This window comes from Hemiscyllium ocellatum, chromosome 23 (genome assembly GCF_020745735.1).
Source record: "Hemiscyllium ocellatum isolate sHemOce1 chromosome 23, sHemOce1.pat.X.cur, whole genome shotgun sequence".
Classification (NCBI taxonomy): Eukaryota; Metazoa; Chordata; class Chondrichthyes; order Orectolobiformes; family Hemiscylliidae; genus Hemiscyllium; species Hemiscyllium ocellatum.
Genome location: NC_083423.1, coordinates 14,841,973 through 14,860,776, shown reverse-complemented (window position 1 = coordinate 14,860,776; position 18,804 = coordinate 14,841,973). Strand labels below are relative to the sequence as shown.

Below are 18,804 nucleotides of genomic sequence, written 5' to 3'. Positions count from 1 at the left end.
CACAGAAGTATTTCAGTCCAGCTAAAGAGTTTTTGTTGGTTTTGAGGATCAGTAAGTTCCAGAGGCTGATTAATAATTGAGAGCACATTTACTTCATCTGACAAACAGCAATTGCTTAGTGCAGCTTGGGAGAATGGAACTCAGAGAAACCCAATGGCTCACTCTCTGAGAAAGAGCAAATATTGTGCTGACAGTAGGCCCTGGGGTTCAGCATCACAAACCCAGCAGCTTGTAGTCCCATGAAAAGAGACTAAACCACTTGTCGGTGAGTTGTCTTTGAGTTTGTCCAGGTCAGAATGGTTTTGGAGGAAATTCCGAGTCTTGATTCCGCACCGGGGCGGCATGGTGGCACAGTGGTTAGCACTGCTGCCTCACAGCGCCTGAGACCCGGGTTCAATTCCCGACTCAGGCGACTGACTGTGTGGAGTTTGCACGTTCTCCCCGTGTCTGCGTGGGTTTCCTCCGGGTGCTCCGGTTTCCTCCCACACTCCAAAAATGTGCGGGTCAGGTGAATTGGCCATGCTAAATTGCCCGTAGTGTTAGGTAAGGGGTAAATGTAGGGGTATGGGTGGGTTTCGCTTCGGCGGGTCGGTGTGGACTTGTTGGGCCGAAGGGCCTGTTTCCACACTGTAAGTCTAATCTAATCTATCAAAATCAAGATTAGATTAGTAAATCTAATCTAATCTTGATTTTGATACCCCCAGTGAAGAGACCAAAAAGTTATTGAAAAGTCAAGGAACTGCGGATGCTGTTAATCAGATAAAATAAATCAGAATTGCTGGAAAAACTCAGCACATCTGGCAGGATCTTCAGAACTGATTGTTGCTAGGAAAAGGGTTAGTATATATACTAGAGAGGAGGTGGGAGTGGGAGGGGGAAAGAGTAAACGATAGGTGGAGCTGGTGCCCAGAGAGAGAAAACAAACAGGTGGGTAGGCAAAACATTTGAGTTTTGTCTCCTTTAAATAAAAAAAATTACCTGCCTCATAACACATCCCAAAATAGGTTTGACAGTCTTGTCTGAGATCATAATGTTAATTTGGGACTTACCCAAACCAGTGTTGTGTGGATGCTCTTGCTGTGTTGTTAAATTGAAATTTTGATCCAGTGATGTAAAGAAATAGCTGATATATGTTCCACTCAAGATGGTGTATGGTGGCACCTGATTTGCATCTTGATTTGATTTATTGTAGTCATGTGTACCGAATTACTGCGAAAAGCTTTGGTTGTGAGCAGTACAGTAAGCAAGGATGTAGAGAGCATAGAGTTGCTGCCTTTTTCCCTTCTAGGTGGTGGAAATCATGGGTTTGGGAGCTGTAAGAGAAGCCTTGGCACATTACTGCAGTGTATCTTGTAAATGATCCATGGCTATGGAGGGAGTGAATGCATAAGGTTGTTACATCCGGATCAGCACCAGAGAAAATATCCAGGAAAATCAGATCTGGCAGCAAATCTAATGCAAACTAAAGACAATCTGCAGGAATGGACCAAAGCTTTAACTTTTGTGAAAAAGCTTCTATTTTGCTCGAAGAATCAGAGTTTGGGCTTTCACACCCCAGCTTTAAACTGGGTTTAAACTAGCTCAGCAGGGGGGTGGGAACCTGTGATGTAATTCCTGTGCACAGGAGGATGAGAGTAGGGAGGGCGTGTCAGGATTTCATAGTCACAGGAGTGTGCTGGCAGACAACAAGCTGGATTGAAGTGTGTCTACTTCAATGCCAGGAATATCCAGAATAAGGTGGGTGAGCTTGCAGCATGGATAGGTACCTGGGAGTTCGATGTTGTGGCCATTACTGAGACATGGATAGAGCAAGGTCAGAGTGGAATGTTGCAGGTTCCAGCATTTAGATCTTTCATTAAGGTCAGGGAAGGTGGTAAAAGAGGGGAAGGTGTGGCTGTTAGTCAAGGACAGTATAACGGTGGCTGAAAGAACTTTTCACAAACATATAAATAGAGAGCAGGAGACAACAGCTTCGCTTCACTTGGAGGTCGCCACTGATGATGTTACCTAGCCAGGTCATGAAACGTCTGGATATCAAACCTACAGCTCAGCAAGCAAATCTACACCCTAAACTTTTCACAAGGACTCGTCTACTGAGGTGGTATGGGCTGAGGCTAGGAACAGGAGAGGAGAGATCACACTGCTGGGAGTTTTTTATAGGCCTCTGCAGAGCTCCAGGGATGTGGAGGAGAGGATTGACAAAGCGATCTGGGCAATGTGGTCATTATAGGGGACTTTAACTTCCCACTGGAAATGCTATAACTCTAGTAGTTAGATGGATCAGTTTTTGTCCAATGTGTACAGGAGGGTTTCCTGACACAGTCTGTTGAAGGGCCAACAAGAGGGGAGGCCACACTGGTACTCAGTAATGAACCAGGCCATGTGTTTGATTCAGTGATAGGTGAGCACTTTGGAGAGAGTGACCATAATTCGATTATGTTTAGTTTAGTGATGGAAAGGAATAGGTACATGCCACAGGGCAAGAGTTATAGAAGGGCAATTATAATACAATTAGGCAAGACTTAGGAGACATAGAATGGGGTAGCAAAATGCAGGGAGGGAGCTGGTTTAAGAAACAGACGTTGTGTGTCCTTGATAAGTATGTCCCTGTCAGGCAGGGAGAAAGTGATAAGATAAGGGAACCGTGGTTCACCAAAGAAATTGTAACTCTTATTAAGTGGAAGAGGGAGGCTTATGTGACGTTGAGATGAGATGGTTCAGATGAGGCAATGGAGAGTTAGAGATTAGCTAGGAAGGATTCAAGGAGAGAGTTAAGAGCAAGGAGGGGTCATGAGTAGTCAGGCTTCAGTAATGATGGGGAACAGCTTAGTCAGTCTCAAGTTGAGCCAAATAGAGGGCCTGCTCACCATGTGAGGAATATCAAAGCCACGTCCTGGTAATGAAGACACTGATGCTCCTTTGCTGTGGGTTTTATGGAGAAGCAGCTAATGGCTGAGGTCAGCAGAGCACCTCCCTATTCAGCTTGAGCTTTGCAATTGCTGTCTCCCAGGATGACAATGGTAGTGGAAAGACAACGGAATGGGGACATGCCACAACCCAACGGACTGGCCACACTCCCATACATCAAGAGCATTTCCGAACTGACAGCCAGACTACTGCGACCACTAGGACTCATAACAGCACACAAACCAACAGCCACTCTCAGACAACAACTCACCAGAACGAAGGACCCGATACCCAGCATGAGCAAAACCAACGTGGTTTACAAAATCCCATGCAAGGACTGCACAAAACACTACATAGGACAAACAGGAAGACAGCTAACAACCCGCGTCCATGAACACCAACTAGCCATGAAACGACACGACCAGCTATCCCTAGTAGCCATACACTCAGATGACAAACAACATGAATTCAGTTGGGACAACACCACTATTACATGGCAGGCCAAACAGAGAACAGCCAGAGAATTCCTAGAGGCATGGCACTTATCCACAAATTCTATCGACAGACACATTGAACTAGACCCTATATACCGACCACTGCAGCGGACAGCAACTGACAACCGGAAGCGGCAGATTCAAGCCAATATAAATGCCGGAGGAATCAGCACAGAAGCGCTTCACAGGAGGCTCCCAAGCACTGAAGATGTCACCTAGAAAGGGGACGAAACGTTTGCAACAAAAACTCCCAGCTCGGCGAACAGAACCACAACAACGAGCACGCGAGCTACAAATCTTCTCACAAACATTGAATGGTAGGGGAGCTAGGCTTAGATTTGGGAGATGACGGGACTGAAGTCAGATTGGAGTTTTTGCTTATGCCTATCCAATGGACAAGGAAAGTTGCGATTTTGTATTTTGAAATGGAGTCACCAAGCCGTTTAGCCAAGTGTCACAGAGCAGAAGAACCCACCAAGGCCAAAACAATGGAAGGGAATGCTGCATTTCCCAATCCCATAAATCCCAATGTTTCTTAGCTAGACTTCGAAGAAGAGCCAGCAATTCTCAACCTCGATCCTGGAATTGATTTGTCCTGCTGCACCCAAGGTAGACCAGCCCCTGGAGTCAATCCTAGTTGTACTTAAGAACCAGCCATTCCAAATGGCCACTGCTGTCTGCTGTGTCCACTTACTTTCATCCTTAACCATGAGTCTGAGACCTGGTCTGTCTACTGAGGAGAATCTTAAAGATGTCAGTGATATTGGAGTAAGGCAAGAGGTTTCTATCAGCCTCCAGGTCCAAGAGTTGTCCCTGGTCACGACCAAAAGCAGATGTTCATGGATGTAGGTTTGCTCGCTGAGCTGGAAGGTTCGTTTTCAAACAAAGTTCAAATGAAAATGAACCTTCCAGCTCAGTGAGCAAACCTGCATCCAGAACCTCGACCTGAGCTACAAATCTTCTCAAAACTCGCTCGCAGATGTTCATGTTGTTTAAACGCCATTTGTGAAGTCTTGCTGTGCATACTTTGACTGTTATGGTTGCCCTTGTTCCTGCACACTTTCAATACACCTCATTGACTGTGACATGCATTCCTCTTGAAGGGCTTTTGCCCGAAACGTCGATTTTCCTGCTCCTCGGATGCTGCCTGAACTGCTGTGCTTTTCCAGCACCATTCTAATCAAGAACCTGGTTTCCAGCATCCGCAGTCCTTGTTTTTACCCTGTGACATGCTTTGGAAAGGTCCTGCATTGGTGAAAGGTGCTATGTGAATGCACGTTCTTCCATTTAATCTGAATCTGCCCTCTCTGGATTAGCTTCAGTTTATCCCACCCTTTTGCCTGGAGATTACTCCCAAGTTTGCTCCAGCAGTAAATTTTCACCTTGCATTCTCGAGTTCTTGCATTCAGCAGTGGTCTCAAGACATACGTCATGGTTAGATAAAATGCTTAATTGATGGCGTTTAACATGATGAAGGGAAGACAGACAGAGAAGAGATAACATGGCATTGTGGTCTGAAAAATAAAATGATTTGGAGAAGGAACGCAGAGTTTTACAAGTCTTGATTTCACCCAGCGACACTAATGATGATGCTCAGAGATTTTGCCCCAGGAGCCCTGGGCAATATTTCAGTCATCTCACGGTTCCTGAGGGAGTTGAAACAAATACACGCCCAAGTCCCAGGGCTCGTCAGGAGAAGTGTTCCCATCATCGGTGTCTTTGAAGCTGAGGGATGGTTGCATTGGGTGGTAATGGCTTTTTGATAGCTGTAATTATTGAAATATGCCTCACAGATGTGGTAAAGCAGCTTGACAACACTTCAGCATGGGTAATAACTGTTTCATGCAGGATTGCCAGTGTAGCCGTCACATTCAGAGACGGAGGATTGTACTTATTTCTTTTTATTGAGAGTAGTTGTCCTCTCTGCAGCTAGATTACACACTATCCACAAAAACCCGATGAAAACAGAAAGCCAGTCGAATAGTTAGCATTCAGTTTCTTTGGCTTGTGTCTATGGCTTTTCGTTATTTTCTTGTTGTGGTGTTATTCTTTGGACATTCTGCCTTTTATTTACTTAACTCCAAGTTGACACTCTCCTCTTTGGCAGAAGGGTATGGGTTCAAACTTCACTCCAGAGATGTGGGTACATAATCTTGTACTGTCAGCTTTTGTGGTGCCGTGGTGGTGTCCCTACCTCTGGGTCAGAGGATTTGGGTTTGATTCCCATCCGTCCCGGATGTGTGTCATAACATATTTGCCCAGGCTGATTAAAAATATTTATACTGGGAGATGGCTGCGAGGATGGTTGTGTCTCTCACTCACTGAAGAAGCATGAGATTATGTGACACTTTCGAAGATCAGAAAGTTTATCTTTGTGCCTGAGCCAACATTTATTCTTCACAGGCACCAAAGCAAATTAACCTGTTCTTTACCTCACTACTGGGAGAAAGTGAGAACCGCAGTTGCTGGAGATCAGAGTCAAAAGGTGTGGCGCTGGAAAAACACAGCAGGTCAGACAGCCTCTGAGGAGCAGGAGAGTCGACGTTTCGGGCAGAAGCTCTTCGTCAGGAATGCGTTCCTGATGAAGAGTCTATGCTCGAAATGTCGACTCTCCGGCTCCTCGGATGCTGCCTGACCGGCTGTGCTTTTCCAGCACCACACTTTTTATCTCACTACTGTTTGTGGGAGCCTGCTGTGGGTGCAAGTTTCCTGTCTGTACTACAACGGTGACTACACAGGCAGTGGAGCTCTCTTCAAATTGTGGAGTGTCAACCTACATTTTATACAGCAGCTTCCAGAGTGGGACCTGAAGGGAAAGCGATGGAAGAAATCACCCACACTGCTCATGGGAATGGGAGCAATCCAAACAGTGGCAAACTGAGAAAGGCCCGTTGGTTTATCCAGCTTATCCTGAGTAGTTGTAGCGCCACTGCTTAGTTCAGGTTTTTAGACTGGCCCCGGAGCATCAAAGCTCCGCTAGGACACTGCGGTGTTCTGAAGGAATTGGGAACTCTACTCTTTATAATAACACAACGGAAGGTGAAATCTGAAATTTTCTTCACTGACTTTTGCCTCCCCTTCTTGGGTTTATTTCTAAAGCTTCCTGCTCTCTGTTTTTCATTGTTTCTACCAGTTGTAACTGCTGCTGCTCCATCCTGTCTGAGAGAACCGTTGACTCCTTTTTTAGGTGAGGTCGAAGAGGATTGGTCATCCTCTGTTAGGTTGCCCGAATGGTCAGAGTCAAAAAGTGTGGTGCTGGAAAAGCACAGCAGGTCATCCAAGGATGCTGCCTGACCTGCTGTGCTTTTCCAGCACCACACTTTTTGACTCTGATCTCCAGCATCTGCAGTCCTCACTTTATCCTGCCCGAATGACCAGTCTTTGTGGGAGTCCCAATGGGGAATATCATAGAAAGAAAAATCCTCTCCTCAACAGCAACATGCTGTTGCTGTGAAAAAAAAAGGGTCTTGAATTTATATAGCATTTTGCAAATGGAATTTTAGCATTTATTGCCAAAGGAGTAGCATATAAACGTAGGGAAGTACTGTTGCAACTGTATGAAGCAAGTCTGAGACCACAGCCGGAATGTTGTACACAGATTTCTTGGCCTCAATTAGTGAAGGATGTAATTATATTGGAGGCAGTTCAGACAAAGTTCATGAGATTATTTCCAGAGATGAAAGGCTTGTCTTATGAGCAGTGATTAAGCAGTTTAGGCCTGTACTCACTCGAGAAGGGTGAGACGAGATCTAATGGAGGCATTTAAGATATTAAAGGGGATTGACAGTGTGGACAGAGAGTGGACAATTCCCCTTGTGGGGCAATCCAGATTGAGAGGTCATAGTTTAGACTAAGGGGTGACAGGTTTGACCTGTCCCACCTGTCAATCTTCCTTCCCACCTATCTGCATGACCCTCCCCTCCCACCTATCACCTTCACCCCCACCTCCATCCACCTATTGGACTCTCAGTTACCTTCCCCCCCAGTCCCACCCCCCTCCCATTTATCTCTTCACCCCCGAGGCTCCCAGCCTCATTCCTAATGAATGGCTCTGACCAGAAATGTCGATTTTCCTGCCCCTCGGATGCTGCCTGACCTGCTGTGTTTTTCCAGCAACACACTCTCAACTCTGACCTCACTGTCTCCTAGCTTTAAAACTGATGATGAGGAGGAGTTAATTGTCTCAAAGAATTGTGAACCTGCAGCAATCACTGTCTCAGATTGTGGTGGATACCAGGACACTGGATAGATTTAAGGAGGAGGAGGTGGAAAGATTTTTAATGAGTAACCCTTTGAAAAGGTTATAGGAAACAGGCAAGAAAGAGAGTTGAGGCTGAGTTGAGATCAGTCACAATCGTATGAAATGGTGAAGCAGGCTTGAGGGGCTGAATTGTCCACTCTGATCTGAGCTCTTATGTTTTTGAATGACCTCTTATATTTTAAAGCACTTAACAGCGGTTTGAAGTATAGTCACTATTCTAACATAGGAAACATGGCAGCTACTGTGTGTTCTGGTAAGATGCAGCTCCACAGCTGTGGAGTGCTCACCATCTCATTAAAGAATAATATTGCTCTGTTAGAATCAACAGGCTGTCCAACTGATTGTGTGACAGGTCATTGTTGTGCAATTTGATCCTGCCTCTCACAAAATCCACACATTCACTCTTCAGTGGAGAAAGGTCATCCAGGGACTGGAATCTTGGTTGATAGCTGCTCTTTCTCTTCCTTATGTACAGGATGCAGTGGTCACTCATGGCAACTCAGTGAGCCTGACATTTTCATGGTTGGTGTGTCTCAGTTTGACTCCCATTAAGACTCCCAGTAATTGCAATCCCTTTCTTTTTAACCAAGCAATTATTTCAGCGGTCTCTAGAAATGTTCTTCATGTACTTTGTGAGTGGCTTCTTGCTTAATTAATGTTATCAAGCCTCCAAGATTATCCAGGAATTAAATAGATCTTCACAATAGTGCCATGAGCAACTTGGGAGGAAAATTAAGTTTTCATTTTCTTCACATGCCTTTGACTTATTTGCACCAATGATGTTAGAGATAACGTACACTGGCTTGTTTGACCAAAAATGAAGGGGATTAACTAATTAGGTCACAAGGAATCTGCTTGCTGAACAATTGGCACAGGAGAGGAGAGGGACATGAGGAGAGATAAATGGTAGATAAGAATTGGGAGGAGTGATGTGGTTGGAGATCACCAGCCAGGGGAACACACCCAACCAGAATTAACTAATACTTATACTTGATTGGTCAGTATGGTGGCCTTAATCCTAAACATATTGGGACAATATTCCTGTCTGATGAATGGATGTATTCAGTCAGAGGTATTGCTCAGTTGCTGATTTTATCTGTAGCAATCATTGCTGTAAAGTAACGAATCTCAGTATTTACTGTGGAGGGAGTTCCCCTGTGGGAAATTCGGCGAATAAGACCTTTCATGCATCTGTTCCCAGAATTGATTTTTGTTTTTTTTTTCCTTTTGGTGTTTTGCACTTTACTAAAATTATAAGGCCGCTGTCCATTGCTTCTCTCCAGCTTTTCCAGAACATTCTGAGAAATCAGTTCTGTACATCGAGTGCTAACTAGGCCACAATTTTGCTGACATCTTCAACAGAGAGGCTGAATAAAATAATCAACTTGCACAACATTTAGTATTGATCTTCATTTTTACTTTCAAAGGATTTTTTTTCCTGCTGATTAATGTTTGCTCCCCCCTCACTTTGTGTGTGCACACTGCGTATAAGATTTATTGAAGAAAATTTTCCAATCATTTCCCCCCTGCACCCCTATCCTCAGAACTTCCACCAGAACATTTCACAGACAATGCGGTATATAGCATGTGCATTCACTGTCATTATCGGTAAAGACAACAATAAATTTTCACAAAGCAGGATCCCATAAACAGTAAATTAGGTTAATATGTGGTTAATGTGTTTTGTTGTACTGATGTTAGATGAGAATTGAATGTTGGCCATAACACCAGGTAACGTCTCTTCCACATTTGTGATTTGGAGTCATGGATTCTTCTACATCCACCTGAATGAAGCTTAATGGTCAAATGGATAATGGTACACATCACAGCTTCAGTACCACATGAGGCCAGCCTGGATTGTCTGTTCCATGTCCTGGATTGGGGCTGAAATTCATATTTAGCTGCTCAACATGTCGAGTCTTCAAGAACTTGTTTCCAATCTGAAGTAGCTCGGAGTAAACTTTAGAAATTCCCCAGAAGAATAATGAGGATGTGTACAGACTGTGAAGGGGCTGTACACATCTCAAACCTCAAAAGCTGAACGCCAAGGGCAAACGGACTGGCTGGCTCTTCCACAAGAACTTGTACTAATCTAGTGTTTTTAATGTGGTAAAGTATCTCCGTATGCTTCGCAAGAGTTTAATTACCAAACATAATTTGATAGGCCACCAAATCAGGAACTGCTGGGCCACATGACCAAACTCTTGGCCAAGGAGCTGAGTTTTAACCAATTCTAAATTTGTTGCAAGTCTGTGTAGAATTACACTGACAACCAGTTTATGATTGTTAATCTAGCTCGCAGTGTGGTGCACCTGCGTGCACTGGAAGCTGTATATATTCATACACAGGGCACTGATCTTTGCAAACAGAAAGAACACATTCACAAACTGCTCCTATTTTGACTCAACAAAACAGGTATTAGACATTTAATAGTTCATTTTTCAAGGCAATGCTTTGACCAAACAGACTTGACCAGCCCAGTTCAAAGTGGAAACAAAACTTGGCAATTTATTGTAAGTCATCATTAACTGGTGTATTCTGTACCAATCAGACTCTACTTGTCAACCAATCAGCACTTTTCTCTCTACAATAGTATTCTTGTGAATTCTCCTGATTAGTACAAGATGAACAATTTTGACAAATGGTGTCCTTTCCACATTGTTCAATTATGTAATACTGAAATTAGGCAGTTGTGGCAAATGTGATGTAAGATTTGCAATGTAGTGACGACAAAGTATACCATGTTTTGTTGAGAACAGATAGGGAATGGAGCATTTGTATGTGGTAGCTGTAGGTGGTGGATGTGCAGTCAGACTGAACAGTTTGACACATTGCTTGTGGTTCCACTCCAAAGAAAAGTGCTGTTTCTGTTTTGCCTTAAAATGGCCCAATTACTCAGGGAAATGCCAACGAGGGAAAGTGTGAAAAATGTGGACACCCTACTGGGACAAGATATGGAAGGAACTTTATCAGTATCTGAGCCAAGCTGTGTTTGACATGATAATGCTCGACACTGGATGATGAAGTGAAAAAGTGCTTTGTTCACCTCTGAGCTCATTAATGAGGAAAAAAACCCTCATGTAAAAGCTATGAAATTTGCAAGTATAGATTGCAGGCAATATAAAACCCAGTGAGAGATGGAGATTAGCGATTAGGAGATCACAGTGTAGGCCAGGGGTGCAGTAAGTTTGGAATAATGATGTAAAGTTGCTATTGTCCTACCAGACCGTAGGGCTGCTCTTTCGTTAGAGGTAGTAGTTTAACCTGAGAGTCTCTATACCTCAGGGAAGAGAAGCGGTTGATGAGAAGGACAACGTATTGCTCATGCTGGAGATGTTGGAACAATGCAACATTTTAAAAGTGAAAAGAGAGATTCATGTTTCTGGCAGAGATCTTTCACTGAAATACATAGCAGTTCTGAGGAAGGGTTATGCCCATCACATTAATCTGTCTTTTCCTATCTATAGCTTTCCATCATTTTCAGTCTTTCTATGTTAAATATTGTTTATCCAACATCTGTCAAACCATATATTATATGTTAGAGCCATAGAATCAGCACAGGGAAAGGCCCTTCAGCCCATGGCATCCATCCTGGTCAAAATCAACTACCTAACTATTCTAGATTTGGAGATGCTGGTGTTGGACTGGGTTGTACAAAATTAAAAATCACAGGCTGTAGTCTAACAGGTTTATTTGGAAGCACTAGCTTGTGGAGCACTGCTCTTTCATCGAGTGGTTGTGGAGAATAAGATTGTAAGACACAGAATTTATAGCAAAAGTTTACAGTGTACAAGTTTACAAGTTATATCACAGTGTAAACTTTTGCTGTAAATTCTGTGTCTTACAATCTTATTATTCATAACCACCTGATGAAAGAGCAGCGCTCCGAAAGCTAGTGCTTCCAAATAAACCTGTTGGACTGCAACGTGGTGTTGTGTGATTTTTAACTTTAACTATTCTAATCCCATTTTCCTCCACTTATCATATATTGCAAACTATGTACCATAAATTGTGCACCACAAATCATAGTTATAATCACTAACCAATTATTATATCACAAATCATACATCAGTGGTTATAAATCACTACTTGTGTATTACAAGTGACAGTTCACATCACAATGCAAGTCGACATTCTGAACTGTGGACATTTGGCCTCTGATTTCGCCATCTCCAAGACCCTGATGACCTGATTGCACTGAGCTAATTGTGTCATTTCTTTCTGTACTTGCAGCTGACCAGAGTTCCCGTGGAGGCGTGTGGACAGTATCAGACATGCAGCGAATGTTTGGGTTCTGGAGATCCTCACTGTGGCTGGTGTGTGCTCCATAACACGTGAGTACAGATCCAATAGCTCTTTGTATTATCCTTTGTGGCCCTAGGAGCCAGTTGTTATTTAGTGAAAGGAACAATAACTTGGAGCACTTTCAGTTGATGTTTGTTGATGAAGCAACATTCTTCTTGCATTGGTAATGTTGAAACAGCTAAGTATATCTTCTGAGGAAATACATTAATTAATAATTCGTTTCCTTAGATTAATTTAGAAGACAAGCATTTCGAATTTCGATGCACAGGCAGTAGTGAGTCAGGGTGGTTCTTGAGTCTGTTAGAAAACCTAAATGATCTTTATCTCAATGATATAGAAACAGAGAACTGTAGAACATAAGGCAGATGTAGGCCACTTTGCTCATCAATTCTGCTCTGCGCTTCAACATGATCAAAGCTGATCCTCTATCTCAACGTTATAACCTGTGCTCTTGCAATAGTCCTTGACACCTTTTGCCTCCAGAAATCTATCTGTTACTTTCAAAAACATATTCAGTGAATTGGTCTCCACAGCCCTCTGTGATAGAGAATTCTACCACAGTGTGAGTGAAAAAATTTCTCGTTGTCTCAGTCTGAAATGGCCTGTGGCATTCCCTAAAACTGTGATCCTTTGATTTGGATCTCCCATGGAGGGGGAACATCATTCCTACATTGAGTCTGTCCAACCCTGTTAGAACGTCACACATTTCAGTGAGACCCCTTCTTCAAAACACCAGTGACGATAGGCCCAGATGTTTCAGTGGGATAACTTCTACAAAGTCCAGGGAGTCCACTCCTTCTACATAATCACACAGGAACCCGTGCTGAAAATACACAGCATGGTGCTAATTTTCTTCTTCAATCTCAATTTTAAAGTTGAGATTAACTGAAATCACTCTGGGATCCAATTGCTGATAATCCTCAATTTTCATCGAGTAGGGTATAATGGCCCAACAGCAGGAACATGGGTTGATTTTTCTCACTCACCCCTTATCTTCACCATCCCCCACCCCAGCCCATTCTTACCTCATGGCACACTGAACCTCTCGCAAGTGTATTTCTGTCATGTGACCTTTGAATTGCATCAAGACACAGAAGAGAGTGTGGCCTTATTTCAATAAAGGGAATGAAGTATTATCTTAGAATTGTCACCAGTAGCTGTCACTGGCCTTTAACTTCTGTCACCAGCTCAGCCTAATGAAGGGCAATGTCTTGTGAAAATGCAATGACTTTCCTCTCCTACAAGTTGGAATTTCAACCCAGCCAGAGACAAGTTCTTTTTGTGTCATTTAAGCCTAAAAGGGCAAAGCCTCAGCTTGCAGAGCTGATTTAGATTACAGTTCCTAGCTTCTCCATTAGCCTGAGTGGGGGTTAAGGGAAAGGGGCAAATTGTCTTCTCCTACACATGGAGGGATGGACAAAGCAGATAGTCAGCCATTTGGTGGCCCTCATCATTTCCCACTATCTCCTCTGGAATAAGGAATCAGGAACAGGCAATGTTGGCATAGGAGACATAAAATCACAACACAACAGAGACCGTAGGTAAAAGAAAATTCTGCAGATGCAACACCAAGTGAACCAATTGAATAATACCTGGGCTGTTCCTCAGTTTAGATTACTTACAGTGTGGAAACAGGCCCTTCAGCCCAACAAGTCCACACCGACCCGCCGAAGCGCAACCCACCCATACCCCTTACCTAACACTATGGGCAATTTAGCATAGCCAATTCACCTGACCCGCACATCTTTGTGACTGTGGGAGGAAACCGGAGGACCCGGAGGAAACCCACGCAGACACGGGGAGAACGTGCAAACTCCACACAGTCAGTCGCCTGAGGTGGGAATTGAACCCAGGTCCCTGGCGCTGTGAGGCAGCAGTGCTAACCACTGTGGGTGGATATAAACCAACATCCACGTTCTTGTTGCTGAAAGGCTACGCTCCTTGGAAGTAGTTCTTGCTACATACACAAACAGATTTTAATAAAGAATTGGATGACTGTATGATTGGGAAAGAACAGAAACGTAAGCACAACAAGAGATGATAAGATATGGAACAGAGTGCTCCCTGAATGGTTAGGATAATGTCCAGAATTTAAGGTTAAGTCAGTAACCTGGCGTTTTGCTTCACTTATCTTTAGAAATGAGATGGAATGGAGGGAACAGAAACCTCTTTTAGAGATGAATGAACTGATTTGTAGAATAATGTAATTGATGGACTCAATGCTTCTTAAAATTTCTAATTCCTTCTAGTCATGTTTTAAATCAGTTACAAATCCACGGTATCACCACAGCAGCCATTGTGCTTTGAATGCTCCTTCCCTGCCCAAGTTACTGTTTGAACCCTTTCTCCATTCCTCTTTTCAAAACAACGTTTGTCCGTCTATTTCTTGCTGGAAGATAACGTTGTAAATTCACGTTTGTGTTCTGATTAAAACCTGGATTTTGAAGTTGTACATTTTTGGGAGAGATTTTTGCTGGGAAAGTTTTCGTTATCAATTTGCGTCAGTGAGGTTTGCTCGCAGAGTTTGACACATGAGCTTACACTGCTGATCACCAACATCTCGAAGGTTTTTGTAAAGGGTTGCAGAGAGGAGATGAGGGCAATGAGGTTTATATCGAAAAACAGCTTTGAAACAGTTGTGTGGGAAGCACACATTGTGCAGGCGTGTGCACACCACCCCAGTGTGAGGTTTACAAAGAGGTTTCTTGAACAGATGAAATAATGGACCAGCAAATATTTTCACTGGGTACTAGGTGTTGGTGGTAGTGGAAGATTAACCTCTAATGGTATGGATTGAGGATAGGTCAGGACACTCAATTGAGAGAAATGTCTCAAATGAAGTTGGGGCAAGACTATGGGGGGATCTGAAAAAGAAAAGGGCCTGGAAAGTTGACACTTACATTGTCCAGGGAGAAAGTGAAAAATCACACAACATCAGGTTATAGTCCAACAGGTTTAATTGGAAGCACACTAGCTTTCGGAGCGACGCTCCTTCATCAGGTGATGATGCTCCTTCATCACCTGATGAAGGAGCGTCACTCCGAAAGCTAGTGTGCTTTCAATTAAACCTGTTGGACTATAACCAGGTGTTGTGTGACTTTTAACTTTGTACACCCCAGTCCAACACTGGCATCTCCAAATCATTGTCCAGGGAAAAAGTGATGCTGGAGATCAGAGTCAAAGAGTGTAGTGCTGGAAAAGTATAGCTGGTCAGGCAGCATCGGAGGAGCAGGAGAATTGATGTTTCAAGCATAAGCTCTTCATCAGGAACTTGCATTGTCCAGCCTTCTGTGTTTGTCTATTTGTTACCATCCTCTTCAAATGGAGAGTCACCATAATGCAGTGAAAAATATTACAAACTGTTTTGTTAGTTTGTTCTTTCATGAAAAGAAATCTAACCACCTACTCCTTTTCTTTGATAGGCACTCTGCTCACAAAATCAATGTAAAATATTTTCCATTGATATGGCATACAATCTGAAGACTGTAAATAATATGTGCTTGGTGGTTGACTGTAGAGGATATATAAGAGGAGACATAGAGGTGGCTTGGGTGATGTGAGGAAGCAGAGAGAGTACGTGGACAGAGACAGGGTATGGGCCGACATTAGCTTTTGTTGGACTTGGTGGGAGATTTTGGGATGGCCTTTTAATTCTGTTGAGAGCTGAGATACTGATGCAGGAGAACCAAAGTGAGCCTTCAAACTGGCCCACAGTACACCCTGACTCCACATCTCACAAACGGCACTGAAAACCCATACCAGCATCAGAAAGACAAAAATGGCACGCGAAGTCACATATGATTCAGGATCGCCATTGGCGAAATTACGCAGGTTGTGTTTTCCTGAACCCAGGACAAGATTTGGCCCTTTGTGTCAAAGAAAATGCCGCTTATTGTCATTTTGAAAGAAAGAAGGCAAGCAGGCAGAAGAAAGGTGTTTAACTGTCAGGGAAGGCAGTGAGTCACAAAGAGTCAGGCTTGAGCCAATGTTACAGTTAGATTGTAGTGTTCAATTCTTGGTTTTGGGCCCAGTGCCAAGGCCTGAGGATGGATTTCATAAGGTCCCTGTCCTAGTTTCTGCACTGGAAACTCAACACCAGCAGAGAGCATTGATTGGGTTGTATGCCAGGGAGCTCAGGCAGGCTGAGAAGATCAGGTTCCCATCTCATCCCTCGATCCAGGCTGCTGTCTGTGCAGAGTGGAGGGCTCTTTCGGCTTGATAAATCATTTAGACTGAGCAAAGTGAAAACATAGCTCTCTACCACTCAGCCTCCAGGGGTAAGAGAAACCTGGTGAGAAAACAGAGAACCCTCTCTGAGTGAAATGTGGTGATCAGATCTAGGTTGGCTACTCACATTCTCTTGAGGTCATCCTGGAGGTCACCAGCTTTGACAGGCTGAGCAAGTAAGAAATCTGTACAAGGAAGGAAAACAATGTGAGGGGTGGAAAATTGCAGTTCTCTCTCTGTTTTCACAGTGGCCTGCTTTGATTTTCCAGTAACTGTTAGAAGGAGCTCAGTAGAGTCCTCTTTGTCCGAATTCCTCTTCCTCTCAGCCCTTTGCTGTTTGAGAGAAAAAAAGAATTTAAAAAATTAGTTTAACTGACTGTATGAGTGAAATGATTGCCTGTATTTGACCTTGGGATGTTCATGAGTTATGGTTACAGGAGAGAAGAGAAAGTGGATGTGAGGCTGAACATCCCAGTGAGATGAACTTTTCTGACAAAACAATACAGTCATTCCCCCTTCTCTTTGTTTTTTTTATCTGTGCCAACTCTGACCTGTTAGTTTTGTATATTTACCACTTCTCTTATCCACCTGGCTGCTTATTTACCTGTCTGTCTTTTCTCATTTGCCTATCAAATTTACCAATGGAAACCTTGAGTGCATTGCATTCTCGCACAATGTTGTACTTCTGAACTAATCAAAGCAACCTTACAAGAAAAGTGCCAAAGGAAAGCAAACAAAGTCAAATAAATCCCATTGCTACAACTGTTGACCTCAGAATGTGTCTATTTAGCACAACTACAGTTTGCATTTACATAGCATCTTTATTGTTGTATACGCTCTCTGAAAATGTCCTTGGGTTGTCTGTCCAGGGGGAGGTCAAAGAAGAAAAATGGTGATTGTGGATATTTGAATTAAAATCCTGAAGTTTTAGAATTGGACAGCAGGCCAGCCTGGACAAAAGGATCAATGTTTTGAGTGTGAAACGCAAGTGCCCGACTTCTGGGAAGATTTGGGTAACAATACTGAGACCTTTGAGCAATCAGCCCTTTGTCCTTCGAGCAATGGGGCCTCGGACACTGTGCTAACCTTAAGTGCGGAGCTGAACAATTAAGACAGAGCTCTCCCTCTGAATTGGAAAAGAGCAACTAAGTTACTGGGTCACCATCTTATACTTGTAATTGCATAGTAATCTCACGAGAGTGAAATTAGTGGTTCAGGCGAAGTGTTGGTTCAACTCCGGCTCTTACTCAGTGAGTAGATACCACATGTTTGGGTTTCACATTCAGATGATTAGTGATGCCTTGGGCAGGGCATGTGCATCCCTAGTCGCCCTCGAGAAGGTGGTGGTGAGCTGTCTTCTGGAACTGCTGTGGTAGGTTAACCCCCAATGCTGTGAAGGAGGGAATTCCTGGATTTTGATCCAGTGACACTGAAGGAATGGCAATTATTTCCAAGTCAGGGTGGTCAGTGGCTTGGAGGGGAACTTGCAGGTGGTGGTGTTCCCATGTATCTGCTGCCCTTGTCCTGTTACATGGAAGTGGTCATGGTGGGTCAGTGCTGTCTGAGGATCTTGCAGATAGTAGCTGCACTGTGTACCAAGTGTCAGTGGTGGAGGACGTTGATACTTGTGAATGCGGTGCCAGTTAGCATGTTGCTTTGTCCCGGATGTTGTCAAGCTTCTTGAATGCTGATGGAGCTGTATCCATCTAGGGAAGTGGGGAGTATTCCATTACATTCCTCACTTGTTCCTTGTAGATGGTGGCTTACTTGCTGCAGTATTCCTAGCCTCTGACCTGTTCTTGTAGCCGCAGTGTTTTTGTGGTAAGTCCAGTCGAGTCCAATGATCACTGTAATGATGTAGATAGTGGTGGATTCAGTGATAGTAATACCATCGAATGTCAGGGGCAGTGATTATATTGGCTCTTATTAGAGACGGTCATTGCCTGGCATTTGCCTGTAACTTGGCAGTTGTCAGCCTAAGCCTGGATATGTCCAGATCCTATTGCATTTGGGCATGGACTGCTCCATTACCTGAGGTATTGTGAATGTCGCTGAACATTGTGCAATCATTGACGAACCCTCCCCCACCCCCCAGTTTATGATGTAGGGAAGGTCATTGAGGTAGCAGCTGAAAATGATTGGGCCTAGGACATTACCCTGAGGAGCTCCTGCAGAGATATCCTGGAGCTGAGATGACTGACCTTCATCAACCACAATTTCCATCTGGTGTGTCAGGAATGATTCCAATGACTGGAAAGTCTGTCCCCGATACCCATTGATTCCAGTTTTGCTCAGGCTCCTTGATGCCACTCTCAGTCTAATGCAGCCTTGATGTCAAGGGCTGTCACTCCCATCTCCCCTCTGGAATTCAGCTCTTTTATCCATATTTGAACCAAGGCTGTAATGAGGTCAGAGCCGAGTGGCTTTAGCGGAACCCACATTGGGTGTCATTGAGCAGATCTGCTTGATAGCACTGTGATGACACCTTCCATCAGTTTACTGATGATCGAGAGTAGATCTATGGAGTGGTAATTAGCTGGCTGGATTTGTTCTGCTTTTTATGTACAGGACATACTGAGGCAATTTTCCACATTATTGTGTAGTTGCCAG

At 43.7% G+C, this 18,804-nt stretch overlaps 1 protein-coding gene across 2 annotated transcripts in view; it reads left to right on the top strand.

Annotated features, from left to right (window-relative positions):
• Positions 1-18,804, top strand: part of plxna4 (plexin A4) — a 630,201-nt gene that overhangs the window by 320,321 nt on the left and 291,076 nt on the right. For both annotated transcript variants that reach the window (XM_060842703.1, XM_060842704.1), the window contains exon 5: positions 11,896-11,996. In XM_060842703.1, coding sequence (XP_060698686.1) covers positions 11,896-11,996 — 101 coding nt within the window. The remainder of the gene's footprint in view (positions 1-11,895; positions 11,997-18,804) is intronic.